A 21,573-nucleotide genomic window follows, 5' to 3' on the forward strand; every position below is an offset into this window, starting at 1 on the left:
AAAAATAAAAAAAAAAAAGACACCTTGCAGGCATTTACGTCCTTTCAATGTTCAATGCAATTACCACATGCTTGTTTTACTTACACTAGGTGAATTACACTCAAGAAAACATAACAGAAGAGATTGTCTTTTTATTTTAGAAAAAGGACACAAAATTAGAGCTGCGCACAACAGAGTAAGTAGTTGAGGTTGATTGTAGTTAGCAGAACTGTTCTAGTACACAGAAAGGAGACAAAACTTGGCCTTCCTGCTTAAATTCTAACATATAACTGGTAAACCTAACATTTTGCAGCAGGTTATAAAATCACATTATAGGAAGCTTAAAATTATAAATGAAGACAATATAAAACAGATCTTGTTTCAACTTCTTTCGCAAATTTGAAGATGCACACGCAGAAGAAATGAACAAAAGAGCTGAAGTAAAATAGCACCAGCCTTCTGTAGTACAGAAATGGGTAGCCTGACACTTTCTCCCACCCCCCCCCACCATTCTAAAATCAGTTTTCATGTTTTAAAAGTTTAGCACTTCAAGCTTAGTGAAATCAGAACTCAGAAACAAGTGTGTCCAATTCAGAAATGCCACATCTTGCTATTGGACTGACTTCTGGATACCAAAGTTCCCACTCCTGAGCAGCACAATTAATCCCTGCCTCTCCTTGTACAAGGTACTCGCAGGAAGCATCTAGTCTGCTCCCTGCACTGCACCCAAGTTGCACAGAATTCACGTTCTTGAATGAGCAGCTTAAGTGTCACACGCATGCCCCCAAACACTTGCACAAACTCAATTTTAAAGCCATCATTATTTCCACCTACTTAAAAAAAATTGTACAAGACATGATAATCAAACATCTGAAAAGTTGTTAATATTAACAGTTATTTACTTCTCCTGATGTATTCATACACTAATGCATTGTCTTTATTAAAATTATGCAGAACCTTTGTAGTGGAAAGCGTTTAAAATGCTCATCGCTCAATACAGATATGATTTGGCTGACTTTCAACCCATTATTTGAGACCTTCACAGCTCCCTGGAAACTGATACTTCCACTAAGTCTTACAGATTTGTTTCTCGTAACAATCAGTCTTCTGATTTCCCAACTTCCTTAACCCAACTTCCTTTGGGTTATCATACCTCAGCGAGACAGGAGGGACCCCTTCTTTCTTCCCTCCTTCAGCAAGAGGGATGTGAAAGAAGGGAAGAAAAATCTCTCAAGTTCAGGGTGGGGCAGAAATTAAGAATGGTCAGCAGTTGGAGAGAAGACCGAAACATCACCACTTGTTAACAAAAATCAACATATAGCATCTTCTGTGAAGTCTACCACCAACTCAAATTACTGTTTGCTACTAATCACAGTCACTATTTTACCTACTTTTCAATACTTAGTCAAGTATTAAGCCCTTATTAAGTACAAATAAAGTCCTCTAAAATCACTGAAACTGTACTTGTTTACACTTCAGGGGAATGTGTCCCATTTCTTATGTCTTTTTCCCTTGAAGTATATCAAGGGGGGAAGGAGTCGTAGAGGAGAAGCCCTATGAACTTTGGAATATATACAACCACCTAGAATAATACTGTCACTACAGTATCTTGTGTAGACAACTCTTCCATAAACACAACAGTATGTTTAAACATAAGGCAAATGGACACTGGAGGCCACTAAACAGCTCATTTGTGTATTTCCTTTTATGAATTAAAAGTCCAATTTCATTTAAGTGCTGTAAAAGTAATCCTAACACATAATACTGTTAAGAACTATATTTTTAAAAAGCTTTTGTTATTGACACTTGTTTATCTAACAGTGTTTACAGAATTTACATTTTTATGCTGAAAGTGTATTTTTTAAAAAATTATTTCCAGAGAGACAGTTTACTACAAGTCTTAGCACAGCTGATTGAGCTGGTGCTTCAACAGAATTGTAATCTGTTACTTAGTATAGCAGCCACTGTTTTTACAATCCTTAAAACAGTAGAACTCCCAAGGCAGATTTGTCAAGAAGCTGTAAACAAATGATTTTCCAAGACTTATTGGCAATAAAGTGATCTTTAGTCCTTTAGGACTTAAATTTCTCTGCCAAATTGGAATTTTGGAAACTGTGGCATCTACTTCCAAATTAATACTCTGGAGCAGTTTGGAAACTTGTCTCTGAGGAAAAGTCAAAATCTATTTCCAACCCAGACTCATCAGAATTTGGGAGAAAATTAGGATGGGAGTTTAAGCCTGAATGTTCCTGCATGTTAGCAGAAGCATTTTTCATAGCTGAGTGCATGAAGCATGAAGATTCCCAGAGCCAGGTTTCAAGGTCTGCAGAAGAGCGAGGCATTTTAAGGTGGCAGTATGAAGAATGAAATTCCATAGTAGATGGGACAGTTTGACATTTTCTTAGTGATGCATAATTGTCTTTCCTGTTAAAAAAAAATAAAAACAAAAAAATTATTAGTGTTTCTATGATGTTCCTATTACTGTTCAGATGTCTGACAGGGAATCTTCATATAAGGAATACTACTAGAGGAAAATAATTAATTCTAAATGCATTTAGTGAGTTAGGATATGAGACAACAGGAAAAGGAGCTTGAAACTGTCATATCCAAAAGAGGGGCACTCTGCCATTATGTGTTGTTCTCAGAAGTAAGTATAAAATAGTTACACTAGAAGTCACACAATTTTGATAAGTTCAGAGGGGTAGACGCAGCTCGTACATTACCTCTTAAATAGCCCTGATCTCCCCCCAGCTATCCACTTGGAATATTTGCTGATTTACCAATCACAGCACTAACAGAACATTAACAAGAATAGTCTCAACATTTACAAGTTGAGTAGCAAATAACAGTCGTTCAACTTCCCAAACGCCATCTCTGCATTCCACTTTACGTCTAGTTTATTATCACCAACCTGAACAGCTGGGACAGAACTTTCCTACACTCTAAAACAGCACCTGAATCACCAGGTTAGTCTTTTCCAGTTTGAGAAACAGAAAGCTGAAGTTGTCGCCTAGAATACCCAGGGTTTTTTTTAAAGTTCTCTCTCCTCTCTCGCAGTGCTTTTGGGGAAAAACCCACAACAATGCACAACACCTCCTCTCACACACAAAAAACACAACTCACCATACACACACTTCAACACTAGTTTCCATACCTGAACTTTAGGTGCACTGGAAGATACCATCCACCAGGTTAAGTTTCCTAAAAGGATTTTCAAACTGTAAACAGCGCAAATTTTCATGAGATTCAAGTTTGATTCCAAAACAGAAGCTAGATCTGGTGACAGAAGGGGAAGAGCATGAAAAGGGGAGGGGGGGATTACTTTCTGCAAAAGCAGCAGTAAGTTCTTGGTGGATGCTGAAACGAAGTAAAACCCCACCAAGAGTCACCTGTAGAATACAATGCAGAATTCTACACACAAAGCATTGGGATCTAGCTACCTGAAGAGGGAATCCACTTAAAGGAAAGCTTCAGAAAACTTGGAAGTTTGACAGTGTATAAAGTTCAGTGTGAGATGATCACCTTGAAGACGCTGGTCTGGGAAGACCATAAAAGCATACAGCAAAAGCCACATGACCACCATATTTTTCTTGTGGTTTTCCAAGAGGAAAGAAACAATGATTCTGGTTAATCACGACTCAATGACCAACTAACCCTCTGAGAAGGTAGATCTGAGACAGACTTGTGATACCGTGGCTTCCAAGCACCCATTTCAGATGAAGAGTCTCACAACAGCTAAGGCTGGAATAGCAGCAACACCAAGAACCTGCTGAATAAGGGTAAAGCAGGAAGCTGACTAGACCCAAATCTATCATGCAAAGGAGTCAGAAATATCTTCAAGAAAATAAGGAAAAAAAGACACTGGATTACATGTGGTATCAAATAATCAAAGAGATGACAGTAAGATGATAGCAAATATATACCAAGAACTACTACATTTCTGCTCGGGGAGATGGCCTCAAAAGCCAACTAGTGTTACACAAGAAAAGGCTTTAACTGATTTCACAAAGGGAGAAGAGAGAGGTTATTTGCATACAGGAACTAAATGCTGCTGAATTCTGGATAAAACTGAATATTGTAAGAAAAAAGTATCTTTAAAACTTAATATTAAAGCCACCATGTAATACTTCCAAAGGGGGGAAGGAAACACAAGCTTCAACCTCATTAAGTCTTCCATTAAGCCAGAACCTTTAACAGCAAGTTTTATTACTCTGTGCCTCCAAGGGATAAAGGGTATGAATTGGATCTTTCATGATGCCAATCCAGAACCTGGCAAAGCTTCTTATGACTAAGTAGGATCAAAGAGATCTCCTCAGACATATCAAACCTGAATTTCTGATAGGTCACTGTATAGCACTGCCAGGGTGAAAAAGAACATTTTTATCTTCCTCTTTATCTAATTTTATTACTGAAAACAGGAACACAAAAGCTCAAGAACTCTTGGCTTGAATAAAAGGGTATTTTTCGTTCTAATTTAAAAATGTGCTGTATATAGAAGATGGAATGTTCTTATGCTTTAGTTGAAATAACTGTTGCAGTTAAGTCTCCAGTGCTACAGCTATCTCTTGGAAGCTTTTATGAAGCATTTAAGAATTCTGTTCACTCCTAATAGCTTTTCGCACTAATTAGTCTCCCCCCACACCCCCTCCTTCTACCTCCTACCCACCAATTCCAAATTAATATTCATTTTGTGGAAGTTTGCAGAGCTCCTTGGGCAAATACTACACTCCCCAGCAAAAGGTGAAACCGTAACGGTATTCTTAGATTCATACAGAGGTGAGTTGTCACCGATTCCTCCATATACACAGTGCTACAAAGTTTTAACAGAAGTAAAAATTTGAAAGGCCACATCTCACATCAGTTTGGTAAGGGATGCATAATGAACCTAGTTACAGCCAGGTTAGAGCAGAGGTTTCTCTTCCACAGAAACAGAGGTTCCTAAAAACATTCCATATGTCTTATTTTAATTCTTCCCAACTATCTTACAAGACTGTCCTTCACATTCATCTGCTTTTTAACTTACAACCTTTCCTGTCCAGGCTCCTAAGGATCTAGTCTTTCTCCAGTATTTTCCAGTTCCTACCTGCTACATCTGATTTAGAACATCCTGAGCAACCCTTTCCTCCTGATTGCTCCAACTACTGTGGAGCAGAGAAGAAACAAAGTCTTTGTTCTCAGTCCAATGCCTGCTCCATAACCCATCCCTGTCTGCAAACAGTGTAAGCCTACTGATAGGCAACACCTCTTCATGTACAACATGTAGCAGTCATTGATCAGTTATAAACAAGAAGCACCAGAAAATATACTTCAGAAACAATGCTAAGGATTAGAACCACTGAGAACTGTTTTGTGTCACTTTCGAGAAAATTATTAAATCCTGTTTTAAGACAGAAACTTCTTGGTACTTGAAGTTCTGGCAAAAGAGAGAATTTCTAAAAATGCATTATTTGCATGCAGCAGCAGTCCACTTTACCTGGATGTACAGAACAGCTTGCTTTTAGCCTGGGAATAAACTGTACCAGCAATCCGACAGAGCTGTTCCTGCATCCATCGAACATCAGCAGGCATGTCAGGAAACCAGTTTACTAACCTACAAACAAAAAAACAATACCATTGTTTTGTAAGCAGTAGATCTAATTTATATTTTTACATACCATGCCCAAAATCCAACCAACCAACACAGTTTTCATTCTCCCAAGTTAACGCCCCCACCAGAGTCTCCAGTTCTTCCCAACCTCCCTGAAATCCCATCTAGCCTACTCTCCTCTTTTCTGCAAGCCAAGAAAAAAGGCAGTACAGACCACTGGATCTCTGTCTATGCTGAGGGGCTGACCAGTATGTGCATGCTACACCCCACGATCAACATTTAGGAAGCCTGTGAAATACTCCTGTCTCTGAGGCCTCTTTCTCTGTGGTGGGAACTTTCTGGTCAGTTTAAAGTTAGGTGGAAGAGGAAGGAAGAACAGAAGAAAAATACAGCGGAATAACAAATAGAAGGCAGAAACAGAACAATGTCACAAATTTATAGCTTTTTCCTTATGATGCTCTCAACAGAAGTCAGTTACCAGCGGGAGGAAAACCCACATAAAAATTCTGTTGACATTTGTTTCCTCCCCATCCTCCAAAAAACCCACACATAAGTGACATACTAAGTGGCACAGAAACAAAATATTTTACTGGAGTTCTATGTAGTTCCATTTACAGAACATTTTGTTTTTCAAGTGTTTTCTAAAGATAGCAATGACATCTGCTCAAGGACTGGAATTCTCTTAAGCAAGCACAAAGCTTAGGGTTCATGCTGCATTTATTTAGCATAAATTCTCCTTTATGAGGATTGAAAAATTTATAAAATTAAGCCCTGTTCCAAGGGCATAACTTTCAGTCAACCTAAACAAACCTAGTAAGAAAATGTGTATGTTGAGTAAACACTGGAGTTGCCTCCTGACTTCAGACAGAAGCTAAAGCATAAGAAGTATCTGGATAGAGTTTGAACATTGCAGAATACAGTAATAGTAATAATGTGCTCCTGGAAAGCAAAAGTAAAGGTGCTTCCTTTCAGCAATTATGAGACAGCTACTAGTAGAAAGAGTAAACTGTTTAGGCATCTTCTTAATATGTTTATCTAGCTTTAGCCTATTGGGGCTTCAAGAGAATGCATCATTAGGTAGAAATAATAGCCTTTGGACGGTTACCACTTGAATTCTAGAGTACCAGAATGCCTTCAACAAGTAAATTTCCAAAAGTACATTAATTCTAAAATTAGAAGTTCATTAGAAGTTCCTTACCGTAAAGCAACAGAGTAAGCAGACTCCACTGGCAATGTATACGGCAGCATCAGATAGGATATAACCCGCATTGGGAAGAGTTTAGAGAACTGGGTGTAGAATCCATTCTGTTCTTTACAAGCTTCCTGCAGTGCTTAAGAATAATTATTTTTAAAAGTATGTTAGACTATGAAAACAGTTGAAATAATTTGCTCAAGGTTTAGTAATCTTCAGTCAACATTATCAAGTGTTACTGAATAAGGGTCAGATAGAAAATGGAAGAATTAATCTCAAAGCACTCTTAACATAAACATTCTCTGTGTTATTTTAAAACATAGGAAACACAGACTCATACCACAGGGACAAAAGGCATTACCCAGAACTTTTATGCAATAAGTCTAAGAATTAATTTGTAATAAAAGGATATAAAATTCACCTATCCAAAAATACTTATGTATTTTAGATAGCATTCCTGTCCTGTCAAGAGACTCTATAACTCTGAGGAGCTTGTATAAATTCTAGAGTTCTGCAGATTCCAGTGGTTACATATAGTTGTAAGAAATACCACACTTCAAATTTTGCACTGGGATCGCAAATTTCAGATCTCAGTTCTGATCAGCATCCACAAAAGAACCTTGGTAAAAGTTACAAAGACATATCAGAAGTGGGTTTGGTCTATTAACAGCTTATTAAAAAGACAGGAAAGCCAAAGAATTAGAAATCCACAGAAATCTGTTTTAAAAATAAGATGGGGATAACCAGCGTTTGGATTTGAGGTTCAACTTACATGTGAAATACACGTTTACAGAAATACTGTGCATGTACAAAGTTTATCCAAAATCAAATGAGAATTCAATTCATGACCCTGCAGTGTTTAATGTAGCTCCTTCCTCCTGCCTCAATCTTATTACTGTAGCTAAATCAAAATGTACATGTTCACATGTAATAAGCATTTGAAGAACTTTTTTGGGTTGAGCTAGTCTCTAGCATCACAGGCAGTTATAAGATTAAACAAAAAGCATCTTATGCCAATTGTAAGAGTAAACAGGGGAAAAAATAAATCGAAGTTTGCAACTCAAAGTAACAGGAAACAGTCTGTAGCATATACCTTTACGAAGTCTAGGAGGTAGACTCTCGAATATGCTCTTCTCCAAAGGCCATGGATTTTGCTTCAGCTGGTCATTAAATACTGCCATTTTCAAGGTTTCTACTCTATTATTTTCTGTCAATTTCTTTTTCTTCATGTTGTCAACATGCTGTGGAGCCTCATGAGGATTTCTTTTTGTGAAGGACAAGTGGATATAAATTGAGTCATTCAGAATACCTGAAAGAGTCAAAAGCTTCCACTTAGGCTTGATCCACAGGTCTTCAGAGTACTTGTGTAGTACCTGTAATCTGTGTATCTGTACAAAGGCCTGTCCTGAGGGAACATTATCTACACAATGTCAAATACACTTGCTCTTATAAACCCACAAACTTTTAATCATGCTGATGAATACTCCTTTGCAAGTTTAGGTCTTACTTTAGAACAAGTTCTAAAGAAAAGAAAAAAAGTGATTAATTGAAACTGCACTGGAAACTTGGTCATTTACCAAAGCTGTTTTCCAGCAAGAAAGCCAATGATTTAAAGGAGAAGAGGAAAACTGATTTAATATTTATTTGGAAAAACACACCTAAACCACTTAAGACATTTGTGAAATTTGACATGGCAGGTTATCACGTGAGTACTTTGAGGCACTGCTACAACAGGGCAGAGAAGGAAAGCGAGTAGTGTACAATACTGTTTTAAGATATATCCGAAGTACCAATCTAAATCAACATCAGTTGCCTTGCAAAACTGGTACCAATGAAGAAATAGCACTGATAGTCACCTTCGAAACAAGTACTAGGTAATGATGACAAAATGAAAAATAGAAGAAGGGTATTTATACTCAGTTTCCAGAAAATGGTTATAAAGCTATTTTTATATACAAACTACCAAATTTGACTAGGATTTATACCTACATACAACACAATTTGTATCCTACTTACAGTTACTCCTAAAATACAAATGTTAAAAGAATATACGGGAAATTTAGCAAAAAGGTTAACTGAAGTGTTACAGATGGGGGGAAAAATTAATATCTACAGTTGAATTCACAAGAAAGGAGGTGCATAATGAATGAGTTTGGAAAGGTTATAATTATGACTGATTAAGCTTGAAAGCAAGACAAACCTGTGACAGAATAAGAACAAAGGTGACACAGGATCAGTAGCGTGAAAAGGAGGACAACAGTGCAATACACAGGGGACGGGGTGGGGGAAAGACACCAAGGAAGAGTTGCAAGGAATCTCAGATGTTAGTGTCAGATGGAAACATGCAGACAGGAAACTTGCAGGTCCAGTACAGCAACGCAACCTGTTTTAGCACAGACAACCACAAATTATAGGCCCTTTGAATAGCTTATGCTTTTAATCACCTGATAAAAGGTATAAAGCATTACATATTACTAAGAAAATCAAACTCTTAATCAGAATGATGATCTTTAACATTTAAGACAATTTTCCCATGAAAACTTGACATGTAATGTTTAATTGTAACAAAATATCAGCAGTGAGCACATCAATCTATGAACTGCATTACAGTACTGCAGCTGGTACTATCTGTAGTACTGCAAACATCACATTTCAGTTTCCATTCCTCTCATCAGACACAGCACCAATTTGCTTCTGTAACCAAAGACTACAGGGGCTAGGCGTATTTCACCCACGGTTAACTTCATGCTATTATCAGGTTACTGTAACTTGTTTGTCTCAAAGTATGCAGAGAAATAATATTTATTAATATAAAATACATTACTAGAAATCTAGGAGTAGAGTAGAACAACTTTTCAATTCTTCTTCCTAAACTTATCTGGGTCCCAAAAACTGCTACATTACAAGTCATCTTCTTCTAAAGTCTTTCATGATACAGAGTAAGGATTTGTCTGTGACTGAGTTTATATTGTTGTTAGCCAGCTCCCAGTTCTGGGCTGTATGTCTTTACCTAGAAATACACTTGGATGACAGCAAAGAGGAGGTCATAAGAAGATACAGGTTTCACAGGAGTGGGAAACAATAGCCTATTCCTATTCTTCACAATTAACACAAAATAAATTAATAACATTATTTCCCTAAATTTGGGCTTCTTTGGTAATTTCACTTAACAGTACCTTAACATTCACTTCACACAAATTTGACAAAACCCCAAAAGTTCAATTTTTGTGTTGCAGCACAATTTAATTCGGGTGAATAGTTACTACAATTATGTTATTTCTATGACAGCTAAACCTACCATGATCTCTTCAAAAGCCTCAAAGACCTAGCCCCTTCTTAGCTACATATAACTCCCCGCACTTTTTTTTAACTTGGGTTGAGACCATATCAACAGTAATTATCCACAAGTGTAACATACCATTCTCTTTCAAGAATTTAAGAGCATCTGAATATCCTTGCTCACAGATCTCTCCTAGTACCTGCAAGCATAGGGTAAATTAGTCAGACAAATAAAACGAGATTCAACTTAAGATCAACACACTTTGCAGAATAAAAAGCCACCTCCACCCACCCTCCATTTTTAAGAAAAATTTACATTAACAATTGCTATAATTCAACAGACTTAGCTTAACATGCCTGCTGTGAGGATAATACATGATCATGCATACATGAACTTATCTTTCAGCTATTACAGATGCACAGAATTGTTCACCTAAAAGGACAGCATCCTAATGGCTTGCAAGAATTCCCTCCCTTTTTGTTTCTTTGATTAGCCTTTCAGCAGGTGCAAGCAACAATGAAACAGGATGGCTTGGAGTATGCCAATTCCCCTCCTTCCCTCCTAGTCCTTTCCACTTCCCAAAACTATGAGAAGTCAGCTGTGCAATTCTCATGCTCAAACTCAAGGCTTAGTCTTCCATATGAAAATATCTTTCACCAGATGCAACACCAGCTCACCTACACAGTAGTCCTAGACAAAAAAAATAATTAAATCCTACTTAAGTAGAATTTAACAGTTTTCTTCAAGTGGTCAGAAAGCCCTCACTTAAAAAAAAATATATTTATATCAGTCAGGAACGTTCATTCCCTCGGCAGGCTATCCCAAGCCAAATGGCAAGATCTGTTTTCATTTGTTCAGCTTCCACAATGGGAATTCAAGAGCATTTCCTTCATCAGATCCACAATTAACAGTGCTTAGCAAAGTTTAAAGGCAACTTGCCTGTGTGAAGTATCAATTCAGAACTTCACAAAATCAGGAAGCTTTAGAACTTCTTTTAAGTTCTGAAGCACCTGGTCAGCAGGTTAAACATGAAAGGACTACAAACTGACAGTTATTAATTTAGCAGTGTTGATTTTATGATTGAATCCTGAGGTAATTCCCAAATAAATACTGAAAGCCAATAGCAAGAAATGCATTTCTACTCTGAGACTAAAAATAAGAAGACAAACTATGAAAAAAAAAAGAAAAAAGCAGAGAAATGTCACCATAAAAATTTATATGGCTAGATGAAATGATAAGATTACTGTAACTTTCTGCAAAGGGAAGGTTTTTATATGGAATTTTAGTAGATATATGTATAGATGCGTATATATATAATATATAAAATATATAGACTTTAGTAACTGCATGAGAACAGTGACTTACCTTAGGTTCTGGTGGAAACAGTGCTTGTGTTAAACGATAAAGGTTCCCCAAACTGAGCTGAATGCTGGTATTAGTCACGTTCATTTCATGAAAGTTGGCAGAATTCCCCTTTGGACAGATATCACACTCCCCAGCGAAAGGCGAAACTGTGATTGTATTCTTAGATTCATAGTGAGGTAAGTTGTCACTGATTCCTCCATCCACGTAGCGCTAACAAAAATTAACAGAAATAAGAAGTCCCAAAGGCTGAAAATTTCTAACTAGCAGATTTCCCATGCAAGAATTACATAGCATTTAGGACTGCAACAGAACAGTCTCTGCCTGCATTCCCAGGCTAAACGTTTTGAGTAGCATGCTTTGTCCTCTAATACCAATAAAAAACATTTCTGTCTATAGTTAGATGACTATCTATAGATAGACTAAGAGTATTCTATTTGGGATTTTTCTGTATGTTTAAGAAAAAGCAAGTCCATTTTAAAGTTCACAATCCTACACAACACACAGAGAAAAAGTAGTGCAGTTGTCTCTGCCTCCTCTTCCCCAAAGGACAGAACAAACCAAAAAGCCGCCAAGGTACTTCTTTAGAAAGAACAAGTAAAAGAAGAGCTCTCCACGCCAAAGCTCAAATTCTGTGCTATTAAACCCTTCAGTCAGAATAACAGTAACTTAAAATTAGTCTTAGTAATTACAATTTAAAATAAAAGCATCAAAAATATTTGGAAATAAAGAAGCTGCAAGTAAAAATGGACAATGCTTTAGAAACCTCGCCAACAGTCACCAATACCTATTCTACTTTGTGTGCAAGTTTAGAAGTTCTTCCAGGTTATGCTTTTGTCTCCTGTGCATTGAATTGCCCATTTCTGTAGTTTTAGTGCATCATCATCTCAGACATTTTAAGATCCAAGAACTGAAGAGTTCTGTGTGAGGGTAACTAATCTACAGCGCAGCAGCTGCTACTGCTAAAGGCAACTCCTCCACTTGCCCACAACAGCCACCTTTCCAGCAGGGCCAATTGTAGGTAGTTTGCTCTGCCAGTGGCAAAGACCACCAACTTTGCTGATTTAGTGGCTGCATTTTCCTTCTTCCTCAGTAGGCAACAGACATAACTTGTAGGTCCCTGTAAAATGTAAATGTAACAGAGCAAGTGACTTGAGCAGGAGCAACCTGGATTACCAGTTTCACATGCCTTGATACTGACTCCCTGACCATTCTGAAAAAAAAAAAAAATTTTAGGAATTAGGAGGACAGCTCAGAGCACTTATCCAACATGCTCTTGGACACTCTTTAGACCCAGCAGCATGCAGATACTGACAAATTTCCTATAGGTGTATAATGCAATCACCAATTGGAAGTATCAAGTACAATACAACAGGTTGGGCCCACAGCCTTCTCGTGAAATTATTAAAAGGTGGAAGTACATTTCTAAGTCACTGTTCTACAGAGGTAAAAAGTTTTAATTATTTAGTTTCTGCCTATCTGTTCCCTTTAGTAATTTTTTAATCTAACACCATTGCTGTGTTTGAGAAGGGAAAAATACCCAAACAAAATCCACCATACCCAGAACATTCACAACTGGCAGTTAGATACACTTATTGCAAGTTATGTTTGTCTGTCTTAAAGTGTACAGGCACAAAGCACCAAGCCAGTGAACAGCCAGATGCTACGAAGTTCACATACATGACATTCTGCTGTGTTTAAACCCTACAGGAGTCATGCAAAGCACATGCAACTGCGGTATTGTTGCCAAGTTGCATCAAAAATGCCTCCTAAGCATTAAAATCATACCAAATAATTGCAAAGATCAAAAGGATACAATGATTCCTTCCTTCCCTTTCCCTCAAAACAGGACCAAATAAAGCATCACTTGCACGTTTTCGTACTCTGAACTAAGCCTTTTAAAATAACATTGTTGTCTGGTGACAAGAACTGAATAGCCAGATTAGCCTGGATCCACCTAAACCTTGGATTCAGTCCAATGTCCTGTTTTCATAACACCTATAATCTGGAAGAGTTTAAGGAGACACACAAGGTTTAGAAGTACAGATAAAGAAAAATCCCTATACAGTTGTAATCACTTTTGCTTAAATTTCAGCATGAAGAAGAAAACACATTTCACGTCTATCCTTGACCTTTTAGCGCTTCCAAACTGCCGTAAGAACAGGCTGTAATCAACCACTGTGACAGATGTTTTGAGTTTTCTTTCAGTATTCTTCCCCTCTCCTTGTGGAAGGGGCACCAAAGTTGGAAGCAAAGCAAATGCAAGTTAATACAGCACTGTAACAAAAAGCTATGAATGTCACTGCCTTGATTTGAAGTGCATGTCTGCTTCCAGAGCTGTTAAAACAACACCACCAATCGACACCAACTTTTCTACCGTTTTTGCCCCTTTAACAGGGGATTTTAGAAAACCCAGTATAGCCATGAAGTATTATGAGGTTTTGTAACTCATAGTTCTCTGACTAGACTAACACACTGACACTCTACCTTTAAAAAGCAACCTTTCTTACGCTCAATACAAATGACAGAAGACATTAAACATCTTTGTTTATATCTAACTGAACACAGTACTTTAATCCAGTTGTAAAGTGGATTTACCTACAGCAAGAACACAAAGATACACAACAAAATACCTTACACTTCTTTCTTTAAAAAAAATTGATCTTGTAAGTGACACTGCCTATAAATTTGTGCAGATAAATGAGCATCGCTTTCTTCAATTACTATTCATCCTTAAGTTAAACACTTGCTAGCTTAGAACACTCTCTTTTCATTTCTGCATCAACAAGCAAGCAATTGGGGGGGGGGGGGGCAGGAAGAGAGAGAGTGTGTGTTTTGCAGAGTGGAGAAGAAATAATATGTAACAGATATTCCTCACATTTAGTGTTTCCTTGCCCTTTTGCAAAGTTGTAACATACAGCTACCATACGAGAAGCTATGAAGAAGGTCTTTATTTTACAGTAGGATAACTGAAAAGACATACGCATTGTCTCTATAATGTTTTCAGAATAGCTAGAATTATTAACAAAAGAGACTTACCACACCTCTAAATGACGGTGGAATTAGGCCACAATAAATAGGAACAAATGAACTACAGATTAAAGCCTGTAGGAAAATGAGACCATATAAATTAAATGGTAACTGTTGTATTATTGAAATTATAATTTATATTTATCTCTTTAGATGCTAGCAAAACCAACCAAGCAAGCAACCAAAAAAATCCCCAGCAAGTACACTTCAATAAAAAGAAGGGGGGAGGTTATTATCCAACATTATTTTAAACAGGATAAGGGTATTGCACATTTCTTTTTTAGAATGTAACTGTGCCCCAACTAAAAAATTGTAAGACTCACTAAAAGACTTTCTAGAAATGCTAATTAGCAAGGAAGTTTATGATCGTTCATGCAAGCTATGTACTTTTTGAGTAAACAAAGTAACTAACTAGGAACACAAATATCAGCATTCTTGGATCATATTAAACTAGCTTTGTAACTGATACTAAGAATTTTAAAAAGCTATTTGACTGTTCATTGATCACTGCTTTTATAAGAATGACCTTAAAAAAGTCTTACTCATTAAGGATATAATTTCATTAGACACACTGCAGTTAAATGAATTTATCCTTTCTATGATTGATCCCTCACACCTACTCACTAAAAGTTTGCCGATACATTGACTGGGAAAACTATTAAGTTAATTTATTGTAATGAAATATGACCTCATCTTGAGGATACTGTCCAAGTCACAATATTCAAAACTACTGAAAAGAAATCCAATGGGTGACATTAAATGGACTTAAGATTACATAAACTTTTAAAAGTTGCCAATAATAAACGTACCTGGACAACTTCTTCTTTAGAGTTAAAATTAGATATCAATGCATTTTTACCATCTGATACTCTGGTTAGTGAAATACACAGTCTGCCCGATGACAACTGGTGAGTGTTTTCTGGAAGATTTCTCATCAGTCCATCTCTTATTATCTTTATCACATTAAAGGAAGGATGAAGAGGACCAAGATTTCGCTTTCTAGCTTCTTTGGCTAATGCCAGAACATCTGCACAAGCCTGAGCTGAAAATAAAATGCATTTAAGAACAAATATACATCAACAATCAAAAAACAACACTCCCTATAATAAAGCACTAGAGCCAGTAATGAAGTCTAGATCTCTAACTTTTCTCTCTGACTGCTAGCATGAAAGTTTAAGAGCTTTTTAACAGATAATATAACTGTCCAGTAGTATTTGATGGAGTTTAAGAGTTTTCTGCAGAAAAGAAGTCACTTTAGATGTTTAAACAGAAATCCTGGTGAAGACCCAGCCACTAAGTTACTTATCTTTGATTTATATGCAGGCTGTAAGGTGTAAAATACCAATTTCAGATGCTTCCATTAGGAGTTATCCCATTCCAGAAACACATTCTTTAAGAAAAAAACCAAAGATGAGTGTCCCTCTCTAAGTATGTATGCATGGACATATTCCATACTCAATATCCATAAAAACCTACAGTGTATGACACACAGATTTAGGTTCACAGTGTGTCTGCTGAAGAAGCAGAGCACCTGGGTTCATCACAGCTAGTAACCCTTGCTGGCCTTTAACCAAACTTAAGGTTTCAGGGCACGCTGATCTTCATTTATACATAAACACAATAAATGGCACATTAAACGTGGTAAGGAGCATCAGGAATGAAGTTTTTAAAGAAGCACATAAGGAATGTGGATGAGATCTGTAGCACCTCTCACACAAGCCTCCACCTAAATAGGTGCATTTTTACCAATATGTAACAGACTATAATAGTTTTTTCTCCAATTAAATCAGCATTGGGGAACTAGATCAAACCACTACAGAAGACACAATTGTTCCCAAAGAATACTAAAATCGTTGTACCAGCCACACACCTAGTCATAGTAAGAACAGCAGCCCATCTACCCGCAGTGTTTTGTTTGACTTTTTAATGTCGTGTTCCTCCAAAGCATACTTTGAGGAAACTGCCTGATAAGCTTGTCAACTTGGTAGAGGAAAGGGGGTGGGGAGGAAGGTCAAAGTAGCAGGTTATTAACCTGAATGATAGCTACAAGGTCATCTAAAAATACTTCCAGAACTTGCATATTTTAACTTACATAGACTCTTTCTAGAATAGACAAGATTCAACTTAAAGTTAAATGTGAGCACTGCACTGGAAACAACTCTGCTTAAGCTTTTGAGTTCAGATTCGTTTCCCAAAATATTATCTTTGTACAATGTCACTTTTGACCCCTCAAATAGCAATACCTAAACCTGTCTCATTTTTAACACAGTAAACCAAGAGTCTACGTTCAAAAGAGTTATCTCCCAAAAAAATCTGAGGCATCAGACAAACTCCATTTTTACCACTACAATTCTTTTCCCCTTGCAGAGTGAAGCCTTGGGCCATGAATCCACTGATACCAGTAGTCTGACCCCACCTCCCACCCCAGAAGACAGCAAAAAGTTTAGGCACAGCTCACTGCTCATGGTCAAACAGATGCTTATGTTAGTAAAACATATTTTACATGAAATTAAAAAAATGGCACAAGTCACATTCTGGCAAGTGAAGAAGTTATTTCCAAAAGTGGCTATGTAGACGGTTCTATTTTTCAGGCACTCAAATATAAATTACCACCTCCCTTTTTTTTATTAAACTGATTTATCAATGTTCAGTCTTGTAAGCTTTCTAAAGAGGGGAATCAGGCATGTTGCAGGAGTCTGAGGTACTCAACTACCACAACTCCGCCCAGGAACAGCAGCCTTAGCACATGCATTAACGTCCTCTTGCAAAATTAGTACATTTTTGAAAACTTACACACCAAGTGAGTTGCTTGTTCTAAAAAACAGACCAAGAGCACTAGGTGCACGGACACATGATCAAATACACATGCTCACTTCTCTGCCAGATCTTGACCCTGTTTTTCTAGCTAGCGTCCTGTCAAACTGAAGCTCAAGCTATTACTTAGGTTTGAAGCATGGTAACACCTTCACTCATTTGCACTACAGGCCTGTTTCTGTGGAACGAAAATAAACTAGTGCCCGCTACAAAACCTTGTGTTGCGATTATTTACCTCTCACCATAAAAAATGTCAAGTAAATATCAGCTCACTTTCCATACCCTATTAAAGGGCAGCAAAACTAAGGACCTCTAACAGTTTAGATTTGAACGCCTCATTTCAACTTCCTTTCAGAAAATAACTACCCATCAAAATGAAAACTGATTTCACAGTTTACCCATCTCTTCCACATACAAGAATTTCTACACTTGATGTAGTCTGTAGGGAAAAAAATAAACCCAAGTTTACATACTTTGTTTACCGTAACCTATTTTAAATATGAGAAGGGCTCCTAAGGAAAAAACCCACCAAAACCAACAAAAAAAACCCCAACGAAACAAAACAACAACAAAAAAGTGAGAGAGAAGAGGAAGTTGTGTCTACCCAAGAGTATGTGATATTAAAACACTGAAAATTTAAAAAGCTGTTAATTCAATAGACTTCAAAGTATTCCAATTGTTTTCCCTTCTCCTTTCTCTCCTCAACAGGACTAAAATACAGCCTCTTAGGCTGGTGTATCAAAACGGGATCTTCTCAGAAAGCGACAAGGGGCTAGAGCTCAATCAAGTCAGACTAGGATTTTAGGCAGATCTTGGTACATCTGTTTTAGTTTTGAGATGCAAGACAGTTAAATAAATCAATATTCCTACTAAATGTGAACTGTTTCTAGTTAATATTTCTATATTCCTAGTTAGATTTCTATACTCTTATTTTTAACAGTTAAAAATTCATTTCCCACAGAGTAAAACCTGACAGCATATTTACAGCCCCCACCAAACCTGTTCTCTTTAGTTCCCCATTAGAATGGGTGGGCACATCGCCATCGAAATACCAGTCCTCCAAGACATCCATGGGGAAGAGCTAACAAGAGGAGTGCAACTTCACAGTTCCAGTTTGAAACAGCCTGGAATGTACTTTATCCTCATAAAGTCACCTCTAATCTTCTCCCTCTACCTTCCCCCAAATTCAATGAAGGAAACTTCTTTCTCAATCTGGAAAAGTACACTTTCTTTTTTCATCCGTTCAATGCCTAATGTTTACATTTATTGAAACTTGAAATTCTACAGACTCTCAGTTTGCCTATCCAACACGTAACATGAAGCACAAAGAAAACCCTTTATTTAAAAGTCAGCCACAAATCTGTAAGAGAGGAAACATACACATCAATTTTAGTCAAAAACCCTGTTCATATATATATACACACACACTCAAGAGTTTTATGTGCACCAACAAGCATACTAATTCAGGGCTGGATCCAGTGAAGTCTTGAACACCTCCAAGAATGGAGATCCCGCAGCCTCTCTGGGCACCCATTCCTGTATTTTACCACCCTCATGTTAATCTTCCTTATATTCAGAATTTGCCCAGTTTCAGCTTGTCTGCTGCCTCTCACACTTCCACTACCCATCTCTGAGAAGTGTCTGCCGCTGTCTTCCAAGACAGTGAAATGCAACTGTGAAAATACCACATGGTATTGTGGACTTATAACCACAACTGCAGAAATAACAAATACTGTATATTAAAGTATATCAACGTAAGGGAGGTATACAATATGAACTAATGAAATAGAAAAAGTTATTATACCACAAAGTGTTTCTTTAGCGCTTATTTACAATCCCCCACTTTCACAGAAACTCATAAAAAAATAACAGCTAAAAAGATATAGAATTAACTAAAGGAAAATACATTCTTAGTTTTACAAATCTACAATGATTGACAGATTTTAGAACATGGCTGGTGTTGAACTGTCTTCCAAAATTCTCAAGTGGGTTTTTGTTTAATTAAAAAAAAGTTTTACAGAAGAAATACACTTATCTGTGAAATGCAGTACCTTGGGCAGTGATCACAAACACACTACCTATTCTACTAGGGAAAAGCAGAAGTCTCAATTCTCATAGAAAAGAAAGACAAGGGAATAATTTGAAGTCTGCAAGTCTCAATTATTAAAATGGTCAAAATTTTAAAAGCTGTTAATAACATGCACTTTCAGGTAAACAAGGTAAGTTTTTTGTGCTTAAGAGCACTTCAAAAATTCAAAGCCACTTAAATCGCTTACAATGACTTAAGACTTAAAACTGGATACACTCTAAAAATAGATAGCTATTGTGGATAAATATGATTTGTTTTAAAAGCTAGTATTAGGCTCATAAAACTCAAGCACGTTAGGACATTACAGCAAAATTAAAAAGTTTAAGTAGCACAAGTTTATCGCTAAAGCTTTGAAGAAATTAAGCATGTGTTAGACATCAGCGGCTAAGCAGCAAGGCCAAGCATTTCACAATATTATTCTTGCACGTAGAGAGAACTTCAGTCAGTAATTGATCCCTCAGAAACTTAAAAGCAAAACTCAAACCATCTCCAAATTCAAAATAAGTATTTGTTGTTTTCCTCCTCCATCTGTAAGTAAAATGAAACGTGACTTTACAAAGCCTTCTAGTTCTAAAGCTGTTAAGGGTACCATTAACAAAAACGGTCAGTGTTGAATCATGAACTAGAGAAGGTTTTATTCAGTGGATTTCTTTGGTTAAAAAGAAAATTATTTCCAGATTTCCAGATATTTAACACGCTTTTTTACCTCCATTCCAGTCACTATCCTAAACACTTTGGTATTTTACTTGTATTAAGGTGGCTTTAATGCCTACCGTACCTAACTCACTAGGATAAACCTGCATTTGGGTTCTCATGAGCTCAAAATAGGTAAAAGAAAGGTATGCTTCTCCTACGGCTAGAAAATATGCACTTATTTCACAAGAGAGACTATATTTAGTTGCGAACTAACATCTTTTATCCGGTATAAATACAAAACAAGATTAACCCTATTACTTAAATCACAATTAAAATCAGTGATTTTAATCAATCCAGTTTCTAATCATATACCTAAGTGACCTATGCAATACACACTGCGCACGGATTAAAGAGGAAAAGCATGTTAAAGCTAACCTAAGCCCTGACCTTAACTCCCTTAGCCCTACCCCAAGGAAGGGGAAGCTTCAGAGGAAGCAAGTTAAAGCTGACTGGCACTCGGTGCGCAAAGGTACCTACGGCAGAAAAGCGCTATTTCCCGATGATGGGTAAACGATGCGTTTGAGGCCGACGGCGGGGCGACCCCGCTCCCCTGCCCCGCTTCCCGCGCTGCCGGCCGCCTCCCGCGGTCGGTGAGGGTGAGGGCGGCTGCCCCGCCCCCACGCGGGCCGGGGTCCGTCCCCGTGCCTGAGGTACCGAACTCCGGCCGCCTGACCGCGCAGGCCTGGGGCTCGGATGAGGCACCGCCAAGACCGTTTCTTGAGCCCGGGAGGTTACCGAATGCCCACCCAAGGTGGCGACAGGCCAACCGCCGCCTGCCCCTTCCCCTGCCCTCCAGGGAACGGGCGGCCTGCGCGCACTGCGCTCGGAGGGGAGGCGTGCGCGGCGGGAGGTAAAGGAACAAGGAAAAAAAGGCAGCCCGGCAGCCACGGGGCCATATAACCTGCTCGAATTTAACACCACAGAATTGTCACACTCCTCTTCGGGGCAGAAAACGAAGCGAGACAGCGCCGCCCCGCCCACCCCGCGGCTGTCCCCGCCAGACCGCACCGCCGGCTCCCCGGGCTGGGGCGCTGCCCGGGGCTGTGCCCACGCCGGTGCCGCACCTGCCCCTTCCCGCAGGCCCGCTCCCCGCCGCCCGCCGGACCCCCCCGCTGCCGCCGGGCTGACGCAGAGAGCCGCCGGACCCCCCGCTGACCCAGAGAGCCGCCTCCCACCAGCACGGCGCCGGCCAGCGCCCCGGCTGAGGCGCCGTAGATGTGCCGGGCGTCGCGGATGACATGGGGGGCGCGCTCCTGCAGGCAGGTGGCGGCGCCGATGTGGTAGACGCCCAGGAAGCCGCAGCCGGCGAACGAGACGCTCCAGCCGCCCTCGCGGTTCAGCATGGTCCCGGCCGCGGCGGGCGGGCCGCCGGGCACAGCGCTGCTCCTGCCGCCGCTGCCGAGCGACTGGAGCGCCGGCGGCAGGGCCGTCCCGCGGCTTTAGATGGCGGCCGCGCCCGGCGCCACCGGCCGGCGCAGCAACCAATCCCGCGCTCCCCTCCGGTGGCCCCCGGCGCCCCAGCCAACCCGGGCACAGATGCAGAC

General features: G+C 38.9%; 1 protein-coding gene across 5 annotated transcripts; it reads right to left on the minus strand.

The window, feature by feature from the left end:
- Positions 1-111: 111 nt before the first annotated feature.
- Positions 112-21,502, minus strand: LOC121088905 (patatin-like phospholipase domain-containing protein 2). Of its 5 annotated transcripts, none has more exons than XM_040595562.1 (10): positions 21,186-21,500; positions 15,240-15,472; positions 14,440-14,505; positions 11,404-11,613; positions 10,177-10,237; positions 7,852-8,067; positions 6,765-6,897; positions 5,453-5,569; positions 3,134-3,197; positions 2,198-2,403 (listed from the first exon to the last, which is right to left on the minus strand). In XM_040595562.1, exons 1-10 carry the CDS (start codon positions 21,370-21,372, stop codon positions 2,323-2,325), a joined length of 1,368 nt encoding a protein of 455 aa, XP_040451496.1. In that variant the 5' UTR covers positions 21,373-21,500; the 3' UTR covers positions 2,198-2,322. The 5 variants fall into 5 exon arrangements, with proteins under 5 accessions (XP_040451494.1, XP_040451496.1, XP_040451498.1 ...); XM_040595564.1 differs by having other exon boundaries at positions 2,291-2,403; positions 3,134-3,180; XM_040595563.1 differs by having other exon boundaries at positions 2,291-2,403; positions 3,134-3,255.
- Positions 21,503-21,573: the final 71 nt, after the last annotated feature.

Source organism: Falco naumanni, chromosome 5, assembly GCF_017639655.2.
Source record: "Falco naumanni isolate bFalNau1 chromosome 5, bFalNau1.pat, whole genome shotgun sequence".
Classification (NCBI taxonomy): Eukaryota; Metazoa; Chordata; class Aves; order Falconiformes; family Falconidae; genus Falco; species Falco naumanni.

Excerpts from the sequence above, each read along its gene's own strand:
- LOC121088905 (XM_040595560.1), bottom strand. The coding sequence starts at position 21,372 with ATGCTGAACCGCGAGGGCGGCTGGAGCGTCTCGTTCGCCGGCTGCGGC. Across the intron at positions 11,614-14,439 it reads CACCGTCATTTAGAGGTGTG|CGCTACGTGGATGGAGGAAT; the intron begins GTAAGTCTCTTT and ends AATTTTTGTTAG. Across the intron at positions 6,898-7,851 it reads ACCTCCTAGACTTCGTAAAG|CACTGCAGGAAGCTTGTAAA; the intron begins GTATATGCTACA and ends ATTATTCTTAAG.